General features: G+C 41.3%; 1 protein-coding gene across 2 annotated transcripts in view; it reads left to right on the forward strand.

Moving 5' to 3' along the window:
* Positions 1–6,110: 6,110 nt before the first annotated feature.
* Positions 6,111–24,465, forward strand: part of TLK1 (tousled like kinase 1) — a 68,884-nt gene continuing 50,529 nt past the window's right edge. Inside the window, exon 1 of one of the 2 annotated variants that reach the window (XM_069020686.1) lies at positions 6,111–6,291. Coding sequence is in view for 1 of the 2 variants with exons in the window: in XM_069020685.1 (XP_068876786.1) it covers positions 6,874–7,021 (148 nt within the window). In the remaining variant the exon portion in view is untranslated. Of the gene's footprint in view, positions 6,292–6,685; positions 7,022–24,465 lie in introns of those variants that run through there. The other variant, XM_069020685.1, reaches the window with a different exon arrangement.

Below are 24,465 nucleotides of genomic sequence, written 5' to 3' on the forward strand. Positions count from 1 at the left end.
TTTGGCATCATAAATTTTATTGTTTTGTGATCAGTTTCGTGTTTATATCTTCCACCTTTTTCTCATTAGGAAGTATTAACTGATGAGCTAACTATGCAAAATAGCCTTTTCTCTCTTATCGCCTCAACTGTCTGAAATCTCAGTACTCTGAAAGAAAGGTTGTTCCAAATCTGCTGACTATGGGGCTGTTATCTTTTTTTGGATCTATGCTTGGACAGAACAAGGGATAGGACACTGAACTGAGTGGGTGTCAGAACAGCTGGAGAAAAGCAGCTCCCCTATTCCCAGCACAGGGGGCATTGCAGAATGATGCAGCAGACCAGCTCACCTAGAGCTGGAAGGGAACAGAGGCAGAGAATTTGTAATTAGAATACTGTTATTTTAGTATATAATATTTAATCATCTGCCAGGCTTAATGTTGATGTTTTGTGGCCAAACAAAGAAGGCCTTATTCAACAATTACAAAAAACCCAAACCCCTTGAACTGGTAAGACTCTTGCCTGGAAAAAAGCATCAAGACACGCCCCATTGCTATTGGAAACCACATACAGGCATGGCTCTCTGCAAACACTGTCTGCCTCTCATGGCTTAAAATCAAAGGCAACAAAATAAGCTCCAGGCAAGACAGATACTTCAGGAAAGAAGATATAAGGTGTAAAGAGTGAGACAGAACTATGAAAGATGTGTGGAAAAGCATGAGCTTAAAAAAACATGGAGAGGAAGCCTGACAGATAAGAGGGGCCTGTTTACCTGAGAGCAGCATTGTAAAAGGAATAATCTGAGTGTAGGAAAAAATTGCAGGGAAGAGCAGACAAGTAGATTGCAAGGGACATGGGAAGAAAAGTAATATAATAAAATGAAAATAGACAGGTGGGGAAAAAAAGTGAGTGTAGCATCCATTAAGATGATTTCTTTTATTTCTTCATTGGGGAACATTTAAAACCAAATTATTTTTTATTAAAATGACTTAAACAAGAAGATTGTAAAACTGTCCTTGATTCTGACTAGAATGTAGCTAACAATCAAAGTAGCTAGAGTTGAAGTCAAAAGGAACATTTCTATGGCAAAACCCCCCCACAAATTCCATTAAATTTTTGTGTTTGGTTTGACAGGAAGCTGTTTGAGGGCTTCATGGAGATTTGGAGCAAAAATCATTACAGCAGAGGTGGATCACTGGATCAGACTAATGGTGATGATATTAAAGGTATAATAAATGCAGTTTATGACAATCACATAGATTATAAAAATAGATTTGTGTTTACATAGTGTTTGTGTCTATTTCTTAAATGTAAGCTTAATGTGATAACATTGTTTTCCTTTTAGCCTCTCTGCATCTTGATATGCTGGTAGGGAAGATACTCTTGTATATTATTTATGTAAGGTTTTGTTACCTTTCAACTCAGAGTTGCCAGCAAGTCCCATATTAAAAATATTGTAAAGCATGTAGTGCAGTATATGGCTCAAGGAGACAGCTCTAATTCAGTGAGCCTCAAAATTGATTTAATCGAGATCAAAATCACGTTTTCCTATAAAAGTGTTATTGCACTAAACCAGCTTTAGAAAACTTTAACTAAACTTTAAAATTAATGTTAGTACAATTGCAACATTTCTATTTGCTCATAAATAGAAATGCTGTGTGAGAAACAGGTGCAGAAGCTGTTCCAATCTGAGACGGTGTTCTATCGCAGCAATGCACTTGCTGTCACAGTCACATGGCATTTTACCTTGTGCCAAAACTGCATTCTGAGTCTTCTGACCTACAGAACACAGACTGGGAGATACTAGTCATTATTCCAGATTGGCCAGGAGCATGTTGGTCTGATACAGGGAGGGTCCATACATGTGCTCAGCTGCGTTAGGAGAAGGAAGGACAGAGTGTTTGAGCTACAAACTTCCAGCATTCACCAAGACAGAAGACAGTACTTTTTTCTGTTATGTTTTCACAGCATATTACATTACATCTAACCTAGAAATGTCATAAATACATAATTTTGATGATGAAATAATTTAGGCATTTTCTACACAAGCTGCTGCACCAGTGTGTCTATTTAGTTGCAAGATTATTTTTCTACTATGCTAGTTAAATCAGATTGGCTGCTGGTATTGGCATAGTTATATGATGTGTGTAGGTCTTTCTACATATGGGATAGGTGAGTACATGTGGATACATATTTTTATGTATAAAATTCATAAATATTGGCAAATATACGGTGAGGCATACTGTAATAGCTTATGCTTTAAGAAATACCACTATGGGTCTATTACCCAGTGCCAGGCTGACAGGGAACCAACAAAGAATTTGAAACTTCTGTTTCACTGGCATTACAAATAATTGAGGGGATAAACCAAAGGATACCAAGTCTTGGTTGCTCTACTGTCTTGCGCCAAGTCCAAGACGATGGAAGAAAGTTATAGGCAAAATAGATGCCAAAAGCATCAGAAGTAAAGACCCTAATGCTATCTGACTCCTAACGTTTCCCTGATTTGTAGCTGATAGAGACTGATTTAAGTTTGGAAGCATATAGTTTACTACTTTTCCAAGGATATTGTAATTTCTCATAACTCTTGACTTTCATTCCTAAAAGTACCAGCCTGCTAAATCAAGTCCCTCTTCTATCGCTACTTCTTCCAATAATCTCGTGAATTTGAGGCCTTCCTTCTAATTACTGATTTAATTTTAAAACGGTCTTATTTGGAACCTATTTGTAAACATACATTATTCATATAATCAGTTACCTGGTGTGGTCAGTTGCTACACCTTGGTATTGCAGTACCTGCTGCTTGCATGAAACCTAAGCCAGCTAATAGCAAATTGACTTTGGTGGGAAAAAGAGAAGTAAGATATATGCAGTTATTAAGAGCATGTATTATTTGATATTATTAGATACATATCTTTCATGAAGACACCAAACTGTATTTGGTGCCTGTGAACAGTGAAGGTGAAGGTCTCAGAATAGGGAAGAAACTGCCATGTCTCTGTAACTGGTCCCACAATCATAGCATATTCTTCCTTGAGAACATCTGGGATAAACTCTGGATTTTATATGTAATGTTTGAAGTCATGTCTCTTTGTTCTCTAAAGGATATATGTGGAAATTTTTTAACTGACATTTGACCTGAGTGCACAGTAATCTTTATAGATGCAATGTAGATGTCTCAAAAACTCACTCCTGCTGTAGTCTTCCTTATTGTCGCTATTCAGACCATTAATACTTTTCTTTAAGTACCTTCCTTTGCTATCTGCCAGTTAACTTCTCTTACTTCCTAGAGATTGGGAACTTACTGTGATAAAATTTTCTTGCACAGATAATTCCAGTGACAAAGTTGAAAGCTCTTACCATTTTCAGGTTTTTCAGGATTTTTGTTGCTTTTTTATCTTTGGAATAAGTAAAATTCCTTATACTTTTCTGTTCTTCAACCATCCTCAATGAGAGAGTTACTACTGTGATAAACCTTGCTAACTTTCATTTGACACAAGAAAAACAGCACACAGGCTTTTCACTCCTCTCTGTTCTGATCTGAATTTTGAGGTCCTCTTCCTTAGGAATTAGCAAAACTAAACGAATTGTCTGGGGCTTCACCTGGAATCAAATTTTCCCATGTAAGTAGGTGTGTGGCACCTTATTCATTGTCATCCAGTACAATCCCACTGAAAGTTGATTTCTGTGTATCTACTATCTCAAGTTATGCCTGATGTTGATGGCATGCAGTGTTCACATAAGAAACCTTGACAGTTGGCTATCCTGTTCCTAAAAAGTAGAAGGAAAGAGAAAGATTTAATATTTATTATATTTTTGAAAAAGAGTAATACTCAGTACTTGAGTATTTGAGTTGGATTTAGTTTTTAACATTTTGGGCAGGTGATGCTGACTGCTCACGACTGTGAGAGAAAGACCATCTCTCTGGCCACTGAATCATAAAGTTTCATTGCAAAATAAAGACAGGAAATTCAAGGAAAAGCATTATGTACATTTACAATGTTATTTGATAAGTATTTTGAAATTTGAAATTTCTGAAAGGTACTAATGAAGGTGTTCTCTCCTGCCATGGTACTATTAAATTGGTAACACTGAAGCAATGTGGCTTTACAAATAAAGGGGTACATTAAAATCAGTGTCAGGTCTAACTCACTAAGAAGAAAGTAGGTTTTCTGTAAACTAAAGATGGGAAATATACCCAGCTCCATGTATTCTTGAAGTTATATAGGTTGTCTCATCTGGAGATGACCTATATAATTCACACTCTGCTTTCAGTCTCTACATCAACAACTCATGAAACCAAGAGATACAGCTCTGCTATGCTACAAAATGCAGACTCAACCCATATTTTTCAGCAGCTACTGTGCTCTGCTGGGAAGTTCTGCAGTACATGCCCACTTACTCCTGGTCCCTCAATGAGGTGTTGTCACATTACGAGATGGCAAAAATCTGATTATTTTTCATAGTGTTAATGTTTGAAAATAGACAAAAAAAGACACTTCGGGTTTTTACAATAGTTAAACTGCATGTCTGATAGAAGAAGTAATAAATGGGATCTTCTTCATTGTGTCCTGTTCCTCTAATCAAAGCAAGTAATGATTTATTTAAACAAGAAGTCTCAACTATGTCAGTGGAATGATTTGTAGGCAACAGTTTCTAAGCAAAACTGGCAGAAAGAATGCTTGCTTATGTATGGATAGCAGGGGTTAGTATTAAGTGGATGCGAAGGGCTATAAACAAAGAGACAATTTCTTTCACTTACTGCTTTTTACTTGGCAGATTTTAAAAGCAGCATGCTGCAGCAGGATATATTCAACAGGAAACGAAGTGCATGTTCACTTACGCTATCATATGGATTGTGGAATTATGAATACGTTTTAGTTTTAACCTGGCAAGAATATTCTATGCCAGCTGCTAAGTATTAATATTGCAGTCAGAGTGAACTAGCACTGTTTTACTTCATGCCCCAGTACTGGAAATTTCCTGATGTAACTTGCTTAGGTAAAGTCAGAGAAGTCTTTAGGATCAAGTCCTTAGAAGCAAGTCCTTGTTGAAATATCAGATCACTTCTCTCTGAAAAAAAAAAAAAAAAGAAAAAGAAAAAAGAAAAAAAAAAAGAGTACAGCTGTTACTAAATATATGTCCTGGAACAGACTTGTTTAGCAAGTAAACATACTAATTTTTACTTTAAGTTAATACCAAATTGCAAGGAAATTTGCAGCTATGCTGTATACTTGTGGGAGGTGAAGATCTTAGATAATTTGACAGATGTCACTTTAAAAGGAAGAGACAGAATTAGTAATATGTGAGTTGTGCACAGAGCTGCAATCCAACATTAGTAATCTATTCCTGTCATTCTCAAATAGAGGGGAAAGTAGGTTAGTAGATGGCCAGGATGTCTCCACACTGCAACCACAAAATAAGCGCCATGCCTGAGTGGTGAATATATTCTTCATATACACAAAACGCAATATATCTGCAACCCGTGATTTTTTGTTAAGCAATCAAAGTCGTCATTATCCTTAAGTTGCACTGGTAAATTAAAAGGCTTTGAATGACTTTCCATATATTCCCAGTCATGATTATGTTAATTTTAAAGAAGGAAAAACTGAAAAATTCGGCTAAGTTTGCACTTTAGTCTCTAAACTCAAGGCAATTTAGAAATTTGCCAGGTCGGCGTTGGTGCCCAGCTGGGAGCCCCAGCCTGGTGGTTGAAGCGGATGAGGTGGTGGGCCTGGTACATGGCTACTGCTCGACTTCCAGTTCATCCGATGGGAGCTCCCGCTCCGCAGCGAAGCAGGTTGCGACTGGCGGCCAAAGCCTTCTCCCTCGGGGCACCAGCTTCTCCCGAGTAGCCCCGAGTCTCTGCTGCCACACAGTCCCGTCCGGGAAAAGAACACTGAGAAGCGGCAGGCGCCCGAGAGCGCCCGGAGATGCTGCCAAAACAAGGTTCACCTGGCCCGCGCCGGGAAGAGCCCGCTCAGCCCCGCCGCTGCCGCCCGCGTTCCCGCAGCAGCGGGCTGGGCTCGCCCCGCGCGGCCGCACGCCGGGGAGGTGCCGGGCGGCGCGGCTCCGGCCCCGGCCGCGGCAGCCGCGCGTACCGTCTCCGCCGCCGCTCCCGCCCCCGCCGCCCCGCCCCGACACCACCATGGCCGTGGCGGCGGGGCGCGGGGGAAGGCACGGCGGTCGGCGCGGGGGCACGGGCGGACCGTGCCGCCGAGGAAACCGGGACGGAGGGGAGCGCCGCGGCCTCAGGGGAGCCCCCTCCGGCTGGGCCGGGGCGGCCAACGGAGGGCCGCCCGCGGCGCGGAAGGTGCGCGCTTGGGCAAGGGCGGGAGGCAGCGCCGCGGGACGGGCGTGCACGGGTAGGGGGGTCAGCCGGCGGGCGGCCGTGGGCCGGCCCGGGGCAGGAGGCGGGAGCGGCCGGCGCGCTCGGGCCGCGCGGCGCGGTGGGGCTGGGGGCAGGTGCGTGCGCGGCTGGCGCCGCTCCCGCTGGCCGCCCCTGGGCGGCTCCGGCTCGGCGGGGCTCGGCTGGGCGCCGGCGGAGCGCGGCGCTCGCTCGGCTCGCGATCGTGTTTGCGCATGACCCCTCCCCGCCTGCGCCCTCCCCTCCCCTCCCCGGCGGCAGCGGCGGCGGCGGCGGGGAAGGTTGGCCTCAGACACAGGCGGCTGCTCGGCGGCGGCGACGCAGTGCAGAGGTGCGGGCAGGTTGCGCTGGCCCCGCGCCCCGTCTCTCCCGCGCCCCGCCTGCCTCCGGAGCTCGCTCCCTGCCGGCGGCCTCCCCGCGCCGGTGTCGGGCCGGCCCCCCGGCCATGAGCGCGGCGCTGGGTGTCCCCCCGCCGCGCCGCCTTCCCCGCCGCCCCCGGCGGCTGCCGGGCTCCAGGAAAGTAGCTTGATGAGTGTCCAAAGTAGCAGTGGAAGTTTGGAGGGGCCGCCATCTTGGTCCCGGCTCTCCACGTCCCCACCGAGCCTGCAGGGCTGCTCCGCGGCGGCGGCGGCCTCCCAGCTGCACGGCGCACCGCTCGGCAAGTCGCCCAAGGAAGGTAACCAGCGCGCCGCGGGGCTGCGCGGGGGGCCCGGCCCTTGGGGAGGGGCTCAACCGCCGCCGCCGGAGGCCGGTCCCGGGCTGCCGGGGAGCGGTGGCGGGAGAGGCCGGTGCCCCCGGCGGCGGCGCGGGGTCAGCGCTGGGCCCGGTGGCGGTGAGCGGAGCCTCGGGCGCTGGGCGAGAGGGGCCCCGCCGCCCCCGCCCGCTCGTCAGTGCGGCGGCGCCTCGTTGTTTCCCCCCGCTCCGGGCCGCGGAGGGGGACCCGCCGTGCTCCCTCCGTCCCCGGGCCGTCCGCCTGCCGCAGCCGCTCGCGTCTCCTCGGGCGGCCGCTCGCCGCGTCCTCCCCGAAATAGGCTCCCCTCCGTCAGCGGCTAAGTAGAAGTGCTGCGCTGGAGGATGCAGCCGCTGTTGCTGGAGGGAGTTGGGCACTTTTGGCATCATGGAGGTGGGAGGGAGAGGGAGACGAACCGGAGGTTCGTCCCCATGGGGAAAGCGCCCTCGGGGGCGGCCGGTTTTGCGGCCAGAAGTGACAGGGCGCCTTGCGGCCGCCACGGAATGACTGCAACTTTCTCCTGTCCTCCATCACGCCTTCGATGATAATATTTTTCTCCTCCCTCCCCTGCTCCTCCCCTCTTGTGTTACACCGACAGCGACAGCAGGGTGTTGTGGGTGTTTGCAGGGAATATCTGTATGAAGGTTATGAGCAAACAAGTCCCTTCGCTGTTCCCTTTCGGGTATTGTCTGCTTTTCCTCCTTGTGTTGAAATGTGTTGCCACAAGATGTAGCAGTTATACAGCAAGTGAGTTGCTCGGCGCTTTTAGCTAAAATAACTACTTGCTGAACGCCGGTTAGTGGCGGAGGAGAACTTTTATGCACAGATACTTGCATACCGAGCAGTTGTATAATTTTAATTGATTTGCCCCAGTTTAATGAATACTATGTAGCATTTCTTGTAGCATCTGCAAAGCGTCATCGCCCAAGCAGGAAACTTGCTAACTTGAAATAAATATAGTTGCAAAGATGGGGACTCTTTGTTTTTTAGGTTTTCCTGTCGTTGCTTGCTTGCTTTTTGGGTTTTCTTGGTTTGGTGTTTTGTTTTGTTTTGTTTTGTTTTTTTTGGTTTTTTTTTTTTTTTTTTGGTTGATAAGCAGTGTTAGGAGCTTGGTAACAGGGATTCGACATCCTGAAAATGTATAACACAGTCCGGTTTCTTCATTTTCCACACCAGTAGTTGTCAGACTTGTATCACTCTGTGTCACTTTTGCACACGCTCCTGCAGGTAGATGGACGTGAAATGCTCTAGAAAATACCTGGGAAGGAATTATGGTACATGTTAAAGATGCTGAGTAAAGTGGCAGGCATTTTGTGCTCATCTTCTCTGGGAAACCAAAGCTGTTAGAAAAATGACAATCACCAGCCAAATTCGTAGTTTTAAGTTTACTGAGAGTAGGTTTCTTCAGTGTTGCAACTCTTGTTATGAATATGCATGCATGTAGTATCTATATGTAGGATATTTTTGGATGTATTTCAAATACCTGCTATACAAGCTTGAAATGATTATTGCAGCATAAATTATGTACCTTTATTTTAACAAAAAATGGTGGTCTTTGAGTACCTCTACTGAGACAAGAAAAATATTTTTTGTGAAACTCATTTTTAATATGATGATGATGCTTTTTACATTTTTCTTTCTTACAATTCATGCTGTTAGATTTTTCTGGATACTGTAATTTGCATCCTCTAATACAGATTATGGTGTTAAAAGTAATCAAAACCTTGGTGTTTGCCTGGTACTGTAACGTATTGTATTTGCATGGTGTTCCTGGGTTGCATTTAATTGTGTGTCCTCACTAGGTAACTCTCTTTGAAAATGAGCATAAGCTGCCATGCTTGGGTTTATGTTTTGCATTCATGCTTATGAGATGTTATCAACACATCTTACTTTATGTATATACATTTTACAATGAAGTATCTTGCCGGAAATCAGTAGGCCCTGAAATATAAATACATCGGTATATTCATAGACATTGGCTTATATATGTGAAAGATTGATCCTAGATCAAACTAATAAGCATGCTGTATTTGCAGTGTAGTGTGTTTATAGGGGCCTGTGCCGTCGTCAATTCTAAACTTGTGATACCTTGTGATGTTAACGGAGGTTGTGAGTTTTGGAGTAGTGCACAGGGCTGCTGGCCCATACTGGATCACAGCTGCATCACTGCTGATGCCAATTTTGAGTGGGTAATATTTACCGATACAGCTCATTTGGCACTTGTGCAGAGCTTCTTTCCCAGCCTGGCCTTCGTGTTTGTGGATTAAAATCCCTTTGGTTGTCTCCTGTGAGAGTTATGTCCCTGTTGCCTTTGGAAGTACAGGCCTTCACAGAGTGTACCGCATGTGCCATGGTTGATCTGACCTCACCTCTGAAGGTCTGGTATCAGCTCTCATGTCTCACATGGGCATTTGAACATTCTCGTTTATTAAGAACAGAAGCCCTCAACACCTCTAGGAAGTTCTAAAAATATTTTCTGAATCTCTAATAGGAAAAAAGCAAAAAAAGAAAAGCTCTGGTATATATAACTATTGCACAAACTCATTTTTTAAAAAATGGCAATACCTTGTCTGTATCAAAAGAGACTACTTGGAAAATACAGGTGAAAATAACATTTAAAAAATATTTTATTCTTTTAAAATGTGCTGCAACATTGCAGCAACATTTTCCATTGGATGTTATCTTCTGTATCTTGATCTGGAGTGGCCTCATGGCTTCGCTGTATTGATTTGAATTTATGTTTTGAGGTTTTGAAATGAAAAGACTGGGATGGACTTGAGTATGGTTGCATCTGCACATTTCTACTGTATAAGAACTATCTCTTGTTTGCATTTTAGTGTAGCTTGTAAATGTCTTTCATTCTGTCCGTTGTTTTATATACCCATAACTTACATGTGGTATATGTGGTCACTTAAGAGCCTTGCAGTAGATGTTATCAGGAATTTAGGAGTACTGTTGTGCGGTATTATTTTACATACTGTATGTGTGATAGTGTGACTGAATCGTGTGCCACAGCTCACATAATTGGAGTCACACAATTTCCTGTTTGAAGTTTCTTGACTTCTTGACAGTTGCTTTATGTGTGTAACTAAAAATATTAAAATGCATACTTGCAAAGTGCTGTTTTGTAAATGGAGAATGACAAGGCAGAGAGTCAGAAGAGATTCCATACATTGCCTTGGGTTGGAAGGGACTTTAAAGATCATCTAGTTCCAACCCCCTGCCATGGGCAAGGACACCTCCCACTAGACCAGTTTGCTCAAAGCCCCATTCAGCTTGGCCTTGAACACTTCCAGGGATACAGTAGGCACAACTCCACAACTGCAAGAGGGTCAACCTGTTCCAGAGTCTCACCACCCTCAAAATAAATAATTTATTCCTAATATCTAATCTAAGTCTACTTGGTATCAGTTTAAAGCCACTGTCCCTTGTCCTGTCCCTTCATGCCCTTGTAAAAAGTCTGTCTCGCTTTCTTATAGGCCCCCTTTTAGGTACCGGAGGGTGCTATATGGTCTGCCTGGAGCTTCTCCAGGCTGAACAACCCCAACTCTCTCAACCTGTCTTCATAGCAGAGATGCTCCAGCCCTCTGATCATCTTTTTGGCCTTTGTCTGGGTTCTTGCAGCAGGTCCATGTCCTTATGTTGAGGCCCCTGAGCTGAATACTGCTCTCCGGGTGGGGTCTCAGCAGAGTGGAGTAGAGGGGCCAGAATCCCCTCCCTTCACATTCTAGACATGCTGCTTTTGGTGCAGCCCAGGATATGGTTGGCTCACTGGGCAGTGCTATAGTGTCTGGTGATTAAGCATGATGCTTTGTAAGTTATTTTTTGTCTGTGCTGTTGGCTTTCAATACTCTGCTAAGAGCAAAATAGAATGCCAGATAGAACTTTGAATTAACACAACAGGAATGCAAATTTTGGTTTTCAGATTTGAGTCCAAATTAATATATGATGGCAAAATAGTAAATAAACTTATGCCTTGTATTTGACAGTCTTTGAAAAGTTATGTTGTATGGGTAGCAAATTTTGTTGGTAACTTTTTTCCTAAAATCTGATAAATATGTATAATTTGTATTTATTGTTACCTAAAATGTGATGGTAGTTGTATACCTTTGTAGCACAAAGGTACAGTTTATTTCTTCCTTAAGTTTCCAGTCTAGAAAATGCTTCTAGGTGCCAGGTTGTGTCTGTATGCTACATACAATATATTAGTCCATGAACACAAAAGCAACCTGAATCTTATTAAAACTTCCAGAGTTGTTGTTTTCTGTTGTTTGCTTGTAGTGTAAAACCTCAGCTACTTTATTTGCTTTTACAGTAAGTTCTCATTAAGTTTGTTGATTTTTATAATTCAACTGTAGATTAAAAATTTTATGGATTTGGGCAGTTTATATGGAGGCAGAGAAGAACAGGAACACTTTTTATATTTAAAAATGATGGCATATTTCTACTCAGAATGAGCACAGCAATCATAAAAGGTTATTTAGGCTGGCTGTAGCATGAGCAGGTGTTGTCTGATATTAATGTTGTGCCAGTGATACACACAAATTCTAGCTTGTGATATTATTGCTGGTTTTGTTGAAGATGTGATTCTCATAGTAATCTGATGCTTATGCCAAATTCTTAGGAGATCTTGTAGCATGTCCAAATGAGAAATGGAAAAGGAAACATTTTTTAGTACAGATCCTTTAGTACAGAACCTTGAATCTGGTTTTCTAAAACGCAAGTGCTGTAGCAAATAGAGTAAATTAGTCCTTGGCCAACTGTTTTGTTTTAATTCTGTTTTATTCTGCCTGGAATGGAATTTCCTATTAACCTATTCCATTTTAAATGAAGAGAGAATCAATATAAAGACACCATGTTTTTATTTATTATCTCTGTTCAAATAAAAAGCTTGTTATTTTTCTAATTCTTTTTTTTCCCCTGTTTGTTTTTTTGTTGTTTGCTTTTTCTTTCAGCAAGTAATTTTTTTTCTCCACCATGCTGAAGTAAACTTGCTTGTTAGCAATAACTGTGGTCTGCAGTTAGTCCTGACATTTCTTTGGGTTTTCTTAGAGCCTGATAATCCTAAGTGGTTGCAAAATACTGTTGTGACTCCTGGGAAACACTACCATATATGTATTTGATCATATGTGATCAAAGTTAGTTCTATAGAATTTTGCTACCTTAAGAATTGAGATTATGGAAATATGACAGTCTTAAATAATCCTTTATGCTTTTTGTATTCTTGGTATAAGGTTGTGTTTTGAAGTAGTACTTGCTCCCAATCCATTTACTCTCATACTAAATTTTTTGCTTCCATGCTGAGCTTTTTTACACAAGAAAAAAGTGTTGAAGTTAGTAAACAGTGTTTATGCAGTAGAATATTTCCCGAACTGTAGCTAAAAAGCACAAAAGGACACAAGTGGGAGGAAGAAAAGCCTTATGAACTTCTTTCTGTTTGGCTTGGTGTGTTTCAGCTGTAAAAGAGGAAAAGGGAAATTTGGTTTGCCAAATTGCTCTGAGTGGATATATGAAGGGGGGTAGAGGAAGTAGAGTGGTCAGGGCTTCTGTTGAGAATGCCAGTACTTCAGTTGTGATTGTTGGAGAGCAGTTAAACAGAAGCTGGCCACCATAATATAACCCAGTTTTTCAGGTGTTGCAAGTGGAAAACTTCTACTAGTTGCTGAAAATAACAAGGAACAAGTACTGCACTTTAAGTGCAGTACTTAAGGACGAAGTTCACTAGCAGTAGGGAAACATTAGTGAGCATCAGAAGGTATTTTGGATCCTACATTTCCCATCATCTTGACTCCACCCTTAGTGAGATGCTTTGTTTGGGATAGGAAGTAAGGGTCTGCTTCCTTCCCAGGCACCTTCTCTCTGGAGGTCTTACTCCTTTCTTTCATTCCTGAGCAGAGCGCTGGGGTATACCAGCAGAAAAATCTTGGCACCTAGGCTTTCCCTGGGGAGGATGTGGTAGGTGGCAGGAACATGACTGCTTGTAAGCTTTAATCCACCTCCATCTTAGTCCTGGAAGAAGGGAGCAGAAGGTCTTAAGTGAAGTTGGATGTGCTGAAGATGCTGGGGGAAGACTGGGACTCTGCGACGATTTGGGATGGGTCCATGCTGGAGGGATTGACTGAAATCTGAGTGACTGTATTATTAATTTTAATCATGACTTAAATCAGTGAGCAGGAAACCCTGATTAAATAATTGTTTTTAATTTTATTTTGCATTTGTGCTTAATTATTTTTCCTAAAGAAAAGTTGATTCTAATTGGTCTAATTTGGTCATACCTCTTTCTAGGCAGGATGGGACACATCTACATGCATTTATTTAAGGAGTTATGCAGTTTAGATTCTTAATGTTTAAGAAACATAATTCCCTGTGCTTTAGACAGCTTTTAGCTAACTTAGTTAAATAAAATGAATTCTAATTGTGCATGTACATAATAAGAAATATATCCAAATGTGCTTTGCATTTAAAACAGATAAAGGAGAATTAGCTGTAGTTTGTGAAATCAGTCAATTACTTCTGGTCACCATGCCTTACGAGATTTGGAGTTAACAGATCAAATCTAGTCACCAGTCCTTCTTGTCCATCATTTGGAAGAGAAAGCCAGGCTTTCCTGCTTTCCAAGTTGTTGGTTGCTCTTTTGCAGTTCTGAGTGAACCAACTGTTGAAGTGGTTGAACAAATGAAAGTGGCCGAAGCAGTTGCTGGTGAAAGCTGATCAAGTGCTTCAAAACTCCAATTCAGGCAGCTCACCCACAGCTTCCAGTGATGTGATGGTCTAGCTGCCAGCAGAGCATTAAAGTTTATAATGTTTGAATCTATTTTTCTCTTTTATGAATTTAATAGATCATAAACTTATTGCTCCAAGCTTCGATTAAACATTTGGTGCTGAAGCATGTTTTTAAAATGCACAAATAAGAAAAAATGCCTGGCTTGTGCTCAGTAGCTTTATCTGGAGAGACTCCGAAGCTGACAACTGTCCTCCAATGATTTAGAGGGGAAACTAGGGATTGTTGAGTGACTACACAATTGTGACAGGAATCTGATCACTTTGGAGTGGGAAAGTTAATTTACTGGAGCTTTTGTATGAAATTGGAAGTCACGGAGAAGGTTGGTATTCCCTGGGTCCACCTCTGCTTGCTGAGAGGTGGCAGCAGGAGCATTAAGCAATGTATCTTGCCTCATCATATCTGCAGTTTTAAATAGGTTGAAACTTAAGGCTGCAGTACTTTCTTTATAATGCCCTTAAGAACAAAGGACTCTGAACTTCAGATTTTAGGAGATGGGGATGGTGGTAATAAACTCCAGAGTGCCTTTTACAGGAAGTGAAGCCTGACCATAATTATTTGGGGGATTGAGGAGTACTAGATTCTGTTTCTATGGACTTCTAATAGATCTATACCTGTAAGAGAAAAATAACAGGTTTTTTTTAAGGAATAAAGGAAATCCTGATGCTTTTAGAAAAATTATTGTATGATGTCACATACACCCAGCATTTTAGCTATTCACTTTTGTAACTACCTTGAACTGTAAGCATACAGATACTTCAAACTCTGTCTTGCATCTGTAACTTTTGGTGGCTTGCATTTTTTTTTTCTTTGTAAGTAAACAAACTTCTGAACTATATGCTGAAGGGCAAGAAATTGGAAAGTAATTTTACAATAAATACACTAGTTTCATAAGTCCTGCAAGTCTGAAACAGTATAATTTAAATCCTGTTCTTCCCTCTGTGGGTCTGTGATGCTCTTCAGATGACGTAGATTGAACAGCAGAGGTATTTCCCATTTCCATTCTCCACCGTGGAACTCTTTGGCCTCTTGGTTCTATGGAGACAAACTCAGATGATGCTACAAGTAGGATTTTTAATACCACTTTTTTTCACTCCTGTGACTTAGACAAATCCGACCTGTACACTGCATAGCTGTATTTGGTAAATATTGGGGTTTTTTTCTAGTTAATGCTATGTTCTCATAGGTTCCACAGTTTTGTCCTAAATTTTGCAACAGTACTTTAGCCAATTTTTTTAGTGTGTGTCCTAATACCCTCTTGCTAACTACTTTGCCCTCAAGGATGTTACAGCCTTTGTTATTTCTTAGATTATTCTTAGTAAAAGTGATGAGAAAAGTGGTGTCCTTTAAGAAGTTGGTATTTTCATTATAAAGCAATTGAAAATAAAATCCACACATTATTAATAATAATCCCTTTAACATCAGTAGAATATTCAAGAGTGGTGGTGGTCTAGGGGGTGTGATTATCTTCATAAACTAAGTTTTTATGTTTTAACTGTGATAGCAGTGATTATAAAGAGTGGTTTTATTGGTATTACTAGGGTTTTTGGTTGGTTTTTTTCAGGGTTTTTTTGGCAATTCAGTTATTCCTTGAGCTGGCAGCTGTTTGGGAGTGGTTGGTGTGTCTTTGATACATGTTTTAGAAACTTCCTGACTATTACATTAATGTCATGGTTTAGTTTCAGTAGTTTTATTCATGGTACTAAGCTTTGGTAAGACGCTCTCTTGTAAGCTTTCTACAAGCTTCAGCTTTGAATAAAGTGGACTAATTCTTGTTATAGTACCTGTGTTCTTAGTCTTATGAAGGGTCACTATGAGGAGTGGGATTTTAATATTTTAAAGCTACTGTAGGATTCAAATAGAAGTAATTCCTGAAGAGGCAGGTTTGGAATTTTTAAAGGAGATTAAAAAAGCACTTTTTGCTGTGCATGTTATGGCCTCAGTATGTAGTTGTTTTTTTGAAGTTTATTGCTTATTTAATTTACTTATACAATCAGATTGCATATTGCCTCTTTGTAATTAAACTATATTATTAAGTGATTGTGATACAAATAATGCCCAAGAGGAGTTATACCAGTATTCTAACTGAAAAGCAAATATCATGTTGGTCTTCCTTGTTAGGTGGTACTTCTAATTCTGCATCTATACATGATTTTTTCCACTTGCTTGCTTGATACATGCTGCCATATCCAGGACATGCAAGGGGTTACTATTAAGGAAGCAGCAGTTTTATATGTCCTGAATGTACACATTTTTCTATATACACAAACCACTGTCTCAGAGGAACTGTTTAATCATTAGGAATACTAATGTTCCTGTTAGGACCCTGAATTTCACAAAGCAGTCTCATAAACAAGCTAAACTTACATAAAGATTTCAGCTGCTTTTTAGTAAAATGTTCTAAATTCCTGTTGTTTATTATTACATACCTCTTAAAAACTTGTGTCATTTTTTCAAATATGTAATTTCGTTAAACCTGATGATGATTGCAGATGGTACAAAGTTTGGCATCTGGATTAATCATGCTAGTTTTGCCATATCATGAGTTTTAGGTTTTGGTATTGCTGTTTGCTTTCAAACAGAAGAACAGAAAGTGTAAAGTTCACAACAGCCTGGTTGTGCATTAGATGATACATTAATACTGTATTTCTTGTATTTGCTCCCTATTTGTTGTACTTGCAACATATATCATAATCTGGGTATGACATACTGAAGCTATGACAAAGAAATAATCTCCAGTAAATTACCTTAGTAGTGATGGGGTTTGGGTTTTTTTCCCCCCATGTTGTGTGATTGCTACTTGACCTGATTTGTTCTCTTGGCTAAATCACAACATGCTGTTCTCTGAGCCTTTCACTTGTTTTTTTCTTCCAGAGAAGTGCAAACAACAGGCATCAGTCTCTGCCAGCGTCTGACACCACCTTCCTGCTGTTTCCTTTAAATCTTTCTCTTCAAGTTTGTTCAAAGGAAAAAAAAAAGGGAAATTTTTACTGCTATTTTGACTTTTTTTGTGTATTGTTCTTGTGGCTTTGAAATCCCATCTTTCTAAAGGAAGCAAGCAATGAGGCAGCAATACCAGTGACTGTCAGAAGTTGTAGAATTTGGCAGTGTGCCACCATCCCTGTTGTCCCCAGGTGGGATGTGTGCTCTCTCCTACACCACCAGGTCACTCAGCCTGCCTTCTCCCACTGCCAGTTTCAATTCCTGACTGGTGCTGGGCTGCAAGGCTCCAGTACCATCCTGCTTCTCTGCTTTCCCTGTGCTTCTCTAAGCACTGGTCCTCCTCCTCAGTTTTCATTTGTGTGCACTGTTGATATTGCTGGTGGGAGGGCAGTCTTTAGATACAGGGAGTGGGTCAGTGCAGTAGGAGGGGAACCTTCCGGGTGTCCAACCTCCCGCGCTCACCTGGAGGTGAGCTCAGTGACACAGTGGTGCAAGGATGTACCCAGGAGTCTTCTCCCATGTCCCACAGCAGATCACTGTGCAGGAGCTCTCCTGCTCTAGTGCTGGCAGCAAGGGTGAGTGTTTTATGCAGTTAGGATTTCGCAGCCACAGGCACCTGTGTCTAGAAAGACTGGAGAGGAATGGTGGTTTATTTCAGGTGTCAAAGTTCTCACTAGCCACCAGTTACCACTTGAGAAAAGATGTAACCCAGTTTTAAGGTTGTTGTGGATAACAGTTCAAATGAGAGCTTTTTGGGAAATAACAGATTCTGTTAGTATTTTTTCAGTCATTAATGAAATTGCTCATGCTTTTTTAGGTTTAAGTTAAGATGGGTTGTTACAAATGCATTTTGTTACATCCATTGAGTCATAGAATTTATTGGGTTTGTTGTATCAATGATCCAAAGATAGTGAGTGGAAGAGCTTATTCTGAAAAATAAGCCAATTTTAGTGGAGTTTTCTCATTTGGTAAATATTTTTGTTAGCACCTAGTACTCGCAGAACAGTATTTTGTTGTGTGAAAGCAGTAGATGAAAGCAGTGAATGAGTGTTTCAGGTAACTACCAAAATAGGTAGCATGACTAGCTATTAGGGATGGAAAGGGTTTCATTAGAGACGAAAGTGACTTTATTTTAACAGTTAGACCCAAACCTGCCCGGTGTACTCAGTCATTCGTGTTGATATTTGCTACCTTGTATTTAGAAATTTTCCCGTGGTTAGACTTTATCACATGTTAATATTTACTGTGGCAATGCAGGAGCTGAAAGGGATGTGGCTGCCAGCTCTGGGAGCGTGTGGTGTGTGTTGGCCCTTCTGGCGGTGGTAGCTCCTGCTGGGCACAGGCAGGGCGAGGAAGGCAGCCTCCAGCTCAGCCTGTTTGTTCTTCGGGAAACTGCTGTTGGTGAAACTTTCTCCTTACTGATGTGTTTTTATTCGGTTGGCTTTGATTAGTGCTTAAGTTTCAACCATGCTTTTGTCACTGAGATTGTGCTGAAGCAGCAGGCTGGGGTCAGGAATGAGGTGCATGTGGTGGATATCCCCGTGCACCTGGAGACTCGTCAGTGCCTTTGCTGTGTTTAACTGTAAGGCACGGGACTCATTTGTTTGTATTTTTTTACTGATGGAGGTAAGCCTCGTCTGGTTTTGGGTCCTCTCTTAAGTCCATCATATGTTTGGTGATAGATGTATTCATTTTAAAGCATTTTCCATGAGGTTAGCTGGTGCTTAGTTACCCCAAAGTGGATCAGTTGTGTGAAATGTGCACCAGATAAAAGACATCCTGATTTGTCAGATGTTGGTAAGGTGTGCTGCTGCCTCCTGGTAGCGTGGTCTGTTCTATCTCTATCAAGTCGGCTGCAGGAACTAGGCTCCACAAAGCCCACTTTAACCATCCAAGGGATTTCATGGTACTCCCCTGCCTCTGGTGTGAGCTATTTTAAGGAGGAATCCTGCTTTATCTCCTGTCAGATGGGGAGGAGAGGTTGGATCACACTTGATTTTGCTAAAATTATGCCTGCACTGGTCCACAGAAGACAGTATAACATCCTTAGCCCTTAAGAGTAAAAGGGCAGTAGTACTATGAGTGTTCAGGTGCTTCTACATGGTGGATGGTGTTAATTGCAGATAAGCATTTTTACTGGTATCTTGAATTACGTTTTGAACATATACCTGAAAACATTATTTTGTTTCTCAGGTTGTGAAATCAAAGACTTATAACTGCTCTTTCCTAATTTCTGGTTGCCCCTAGGGCTTTAACTGCATTTGCGTTTTGAAGTTTTATTCATGTCATTGCAGACTGTGTTCCACGAGGTTCGCTTAGCCAGCAAGATGGGCAGTTCTTAGGAAGGGACTGAGTTGAAAGGGATGAAAGTCCCTTCTTTTTTTTTCTTCTAAAACTTGAATGAAAGTGATAGTATAGCAGAAAAGAAAGCTGGTTTAAAATTAGATGATGAGCTTTGGATAGGAGAAATGGCTGTAATGCAAATTTCTTTAATAATAATGCTGAGCAACACTAAAACTGAATTTTTGACAGATGATTACATAGGATGTTTCTTTGTGTGTGAACTGAGTCGGTTTTAAATTTTAAAAATGTTCAGTACTCAAAGTTGCAACTGAATTCAGAGTATACTCTTGGTATCAACAGGCTTTGTAGCTGTCCTGTAAGAAGAATGAGTAAAAAGCTTGAAATATTTCTCCCCATAGCCTTAAACTTAATTTTTTTTACTGATCCATGTGTCATTTCATATAAGTCTCTTTTTTTTCTCTATCTATAGAATGGGAACAATGCTGCAAGGTCCCAGAAAAATGTAGGTGTAGTCATTAACATGTCAGCTCTGTGTGTGTGTAATTTGTCAAGCCATGTTCTGAGAGTCTCCTCCCTACAAGGGACTTTCAGGAAATGAGTTTTCCCCTGTTCAGTGAAACTTGGATTGGTTGAGATGTAAATTAAAACAAAACGCCAACCAAGCAAGGTTTGGTTCCAACCTGAAGGAACAGTAGGTAGTTGCCAAATTCTCTGAGCACCACCTAGACAGGGTGCCTCCAAGAGAAAACAGTGAGCCATCTCACAGGTAGCATGGCCTGCTCAGCAGAGGGGACAGGATCCCTGTTGCACGAGCTGTGTGGTGGTTTGTGGTGAACCTTGTGATTCTGCAGTCTAAATATCTTAATACATGCTATGTTATTTTTGTTTCAGTTTTTTGTAGTTTCTATGCTGTGTGGGCCATACAGGTATTTTGAAAAAGGAGGAAATTGATGATGTTACTGGAGGTTAATACCTTTTTCTTAAAGTGGTGTAGTACAAAAGCAAAAATATTTCATGTATCTTGTAATTACAGTTAGTAGTGAATTTACTGTCAAGTTTAATCTTAGAGGTGTAATGAACTTTTTTCATGTTGGATGTTAAAACTATGAAGGCTGATGTTCTAGTTGATCACATTGTAATAAGTGAAATAGGTGAATATCTTTGGAAAGACCTATGATTTTCTTTTTTAAAGTTTCTTATTTATAACATGTTCCTTGCCTTGTAACAGCAAGAACAATATAGATTAAGAGTTACATACTGTGGTCAGTAGTTTGTCCTGTGTGCTCCAGGGAGCAGAGCACTTGCCTTGAGGGTCAGTGGGCTGCCTGTACTCGGGAGATTTTGAAGATCATGGGGGTAGAAATGGCATTAGGAGCTATAGAAGTAAGGAGATTAGAAAGTTCAGGGAATTAACAACAGAAATGCACTTCTATTGACACAAATGCAGCTTTCAAATACTAAATGACTGGTACTGTAACTCAGAAAAATAAATTTGTTCTATTCAGTTATTGAGGGGTTTTGGCCTGCCTGTCTTCCTTATGGGTAAGTTCAAAAAAATTTATTTGTGGAAAAGCTGCACATCTTGTATTTCTTCCTTCATAGTTTACTTTTTCTGAGGAGGGTGACAACCGAAAGCCCTATGGGAAAGAGACATTGCTTGCTCTGTTCCTGCTTGATAGGTGACCTCTGCTTTTAACTTCCTTTCCACTCCTTCAGATAGCAGAAGCTACTGTTTATTTTTGATATGTACAAAAGGCCTGTGCCATTTTAAATTCTTGCAGAACAGCCATTTTGTGGACTAGAGTGTTTAGAGCTCTCGATTTGCTTCCTTATAACTGAATGCTGCAAATAAAATTTGCTGTACTTTCTGGTATTTCTCTAGGTAGATGTTTCTTCTTCAGGACTGCTCCTGGCTTTTAGTCCTTCTCAGCATAGAAATAAATGGAGGGATGAAATGTAGTGAGCCTTTTGTTCAGAGTGGCATGCATTTGAGACTATCACAAAACTGGTGTTATCTTGTGACCTGTTAGTCTGCATCTCCAACAAGTGACCCATGAACTTGCAGTGTGCTTCTCCCTGCTTGCTGCCTCTTCCCCAAGGGGACAGGGAGCGTCTGGTTTTGCAGCAAATGAAGCTGAAATGGGCAAATTCTGTTGCTCTCTTTCTGTTTGGGTACCTTTTACAGAACTGCCTGGAAGCAAGAGTAATTGCTGCACATTTCTCTACATAGATGAAGAGGGAGATGTAGAGATAGGCAGGCAGCACGTCACCTGCATATGTGCAGCCCAGGCTGTTAGTTTTTATCTCTCTTGACATAGTGTTGTGTTCGAGGCAGATGTTTGCTACGTAGACAGGCAGTCTTTTAGTGTTCTGCCACAGATGTCTTGTATAACTTTGGCCAAGACAGTAGGTACTTTCTGTAAAATAAATAGGTTTTTCTTACGTTATAGGGGGATTGTAAGCATAAACGTGTCTGTGTATTGTATATCTGTTTATTGTAGCGTGAGTAATACTGTGTAATACATCAACATTGATCCTACTCTATAGGACAGTAGCAAGGACTTTTGTCCTTGACTTTTGTTTTACTTTTGATTGACAAAGGCAACCCAAAGGGGTGCCATCATATTTTCTTTCAACTTCTAACTTTGTAGCGTACAGTCATAATGCAATGTATTTAGTGCCAGAATACTGATCTTAACTCTGAAGAAAGGTTACTGCTTTTGACCTTATAACTGTGTAATAAATCTTCCCTTTCCAGAAGAAAGCTGCGTGGAACCTAGATAGGATTGTTTAAGGCTTTTTGAGAGATTTTAGAGAGGTCAGGATCACATTTATGCATGCACAGACTATTGTGGTCAGAGATGGCAAGAAACATGAGGTGGATGTGTTAGTTGGCTATCCAGTTGCTGCCAGAACTGACAGTTGTCTGGAGCAAAACTTTATTAAAAGCACTTTAAAAGAGGGCTTTGTATCTCTGATTATTCTGTCACTGTAGCAGACGTTCAAATCAGATGCTGTCATTAAAAGCAAGTTTTACTGAAGATGCGTTTGTTTTTCAGTATCTATATATTTGTTCTAAATGGACTAAATGCTTAGAGCAGTACTTTAGATGGTGAGAGTCAACTAGTCAATAAACCTGGTCTCTGGTATCACTTTCTTTAGCAGTGAAGAATGCAAAATGGTCAGTGAGGACTGTGTTAACAAATCTATTTATTTTTCGGAACATTCTGGCTCTGGCAGTTTGCTATTAAATGGTAGAGGTTGGTGGTGTTGAAAAACCACCAGTATCCTTCTGCCAAATCAGAACTTGCTCCTTGCTTACTCTTGGCAGTTCAGGATAATATAGAGAACAGTTGCAAGTGAGGAATCCAGACCTTTTAAAAAAGCAAGTAAATGTGACACTTGGGATTATATAGCATCAAGTTTTAAAGGAATTTCTTGTAGTGAACATGTTCAGGATATCACCTGTTTAGTTTGTATATGTTCAGAGTGTTGACTTGTCAGGCTTGTTCTGCATGTGGCATTGTAGCCAACAACTTGAAATACCTGGTTTTAGCAAATTTTTTTATTATTTAAATTCCAAATTGTATGAGTTCAGAGTAAGTCTTATAAATTAGGGCCTTTCCAGAAGGGATATTATTCACTGTTGTTACTTTCCCTTGGTGTATTTTTTGTAGTGGCTTTTCTGTGTTATTGATATAGGAGGGCTTTCATGATTGGGAAAGATACTGCAGATTGGGATTTTGACATAGGAAGTACACACTGATGTTGCCTAACTCAATTCTGTTTATAAGAGCCTAGAAGGGATTACTGGACATGGAGAGGGATTTTGGATGTGGGGAATTATTCTTCCAAGTGGGCTATTCTTCAGTGGGGCATAACATGTGTTTCTGTTACAGTGCCCATGAACTGATCTATTGAAGTCAGTAGTTAAGGTGTGCAAAGGAGAGGAGAGAATACAGTGATACCAGTCTTCAAAATGTAGCTTCCTAAGTGTCCTTGAGGGGTGTCAATTCCAGACAAACAGCTTTTGATCTATTAGTAATACAGAAATACAGAATCATTGAAGTTGGAAAAGACCTTCAAGGTCATCCAGTCCAACCATTAGCCTAGCACTATCATTGGAACCATTATATATCACCCAGATCCAGACACCTCAAACACCTCCAGGGCTGGTGCATCCACCACCTCCTTGGGCAAGTTATTCCAGTGCCTAACCACCCTAACAGTGAAAAAAAACTTTCTAATGTTTAATCTGAATTTCCCCTGTCTCAGCTTAAGGCCATTTCCTTGCGTCCTCTCACTGCAGGCACCGTCGAAGAGACCGGCCCCACCTCACTACAGCCTCCCTTGAGGTTGTAGAGAGCGATGAGGTCCCTCATGAGCTTCCTTGAGACTTAAACAACTCGCTCAGCCATTCCACATAGCACGTGTTTTCTACACCTTTCCCAAGCCTCGGTGCCCTTACTGGATGTGCTCCAGCACCTCAATGTCCTTTTTAAAGTGAGGGGCCCAGAACTGAACACAGTATTCAAGGTGTGGCCTCACAGTTGCTGAGTACAGGGGGGAAATACACTGCATGTTCTTTCAATTGTTCTTTTTCCCTTCATTCCCTTCATTCCTCACATTAAGCATTATTCAACAGACTCAGGAAGGACCTTGTCGTGGTTCTGTTGCTCATAGCAGTATTTGCTATGCTAACGCTTCCTGTACACAATGCACATGGAGTTATAGTGAAAGTCTGGGAAATGGATAGATAGATACCACATTGAATGTTCTGTGCTATATCTTATCTTCTCTTTATTAATTATTTCATACTTGCCAACTCCTATCACTAATACAGAAAACCCCCACACTGCAAAAATAATGGCATAATAATTTCTGGGGCAAGATGAGAAAAATTTGATTGGTGAAGAATTCCTTCAGGAAAAGCCAGCAAAATGAAAAATCTGGCTAAAAACTGGCCTATTATATGTTTTTACATGCCAAATAAAACTAAATGTTGATTAATTTTTTGAATAATGAATTGAAATGAGATAGCATGCCATTGTTACAATGAGTATTGCGAGAAAACTTAAGTAGTTTTCTGGCCATCTGCACCATTAATTTAGACTTCAGTCTTGAAAGCTGTTGTAGACATACAGGTTACCATTTTTTATGTTAGGATGTAATTTTTAGAGGTGCTCAGTCACTTGTTGCTTTTTTTTTTCCTTTTCAGGTCTTTCTATTACTTACATTACTGTTGGTCTTTCTTGGGTACTGTGCTGTACCTCAAACAGGTGGTATTTACACCTGTGCAGTTGTTCGTGGAACTGAAGGAAAGTGCAATTTCTTGTATGCAATGCAATAGGGGAAATACTGT

This window comes from Aphelocoma coerulescens, chromosome 7, assembly GCF_041296385.1.
Source record: "Aphelocoma coerulescens isolate FSJ_1873_10779 chromosome 7, UR_Acoe_1.0, whole genome shotgun sequence".
NCBI lineage: Eukaryota > Metazoa > Chordata > Aves > Passeriformes > Corvidae > Aphelocoma > Aphelocoma coerulescens.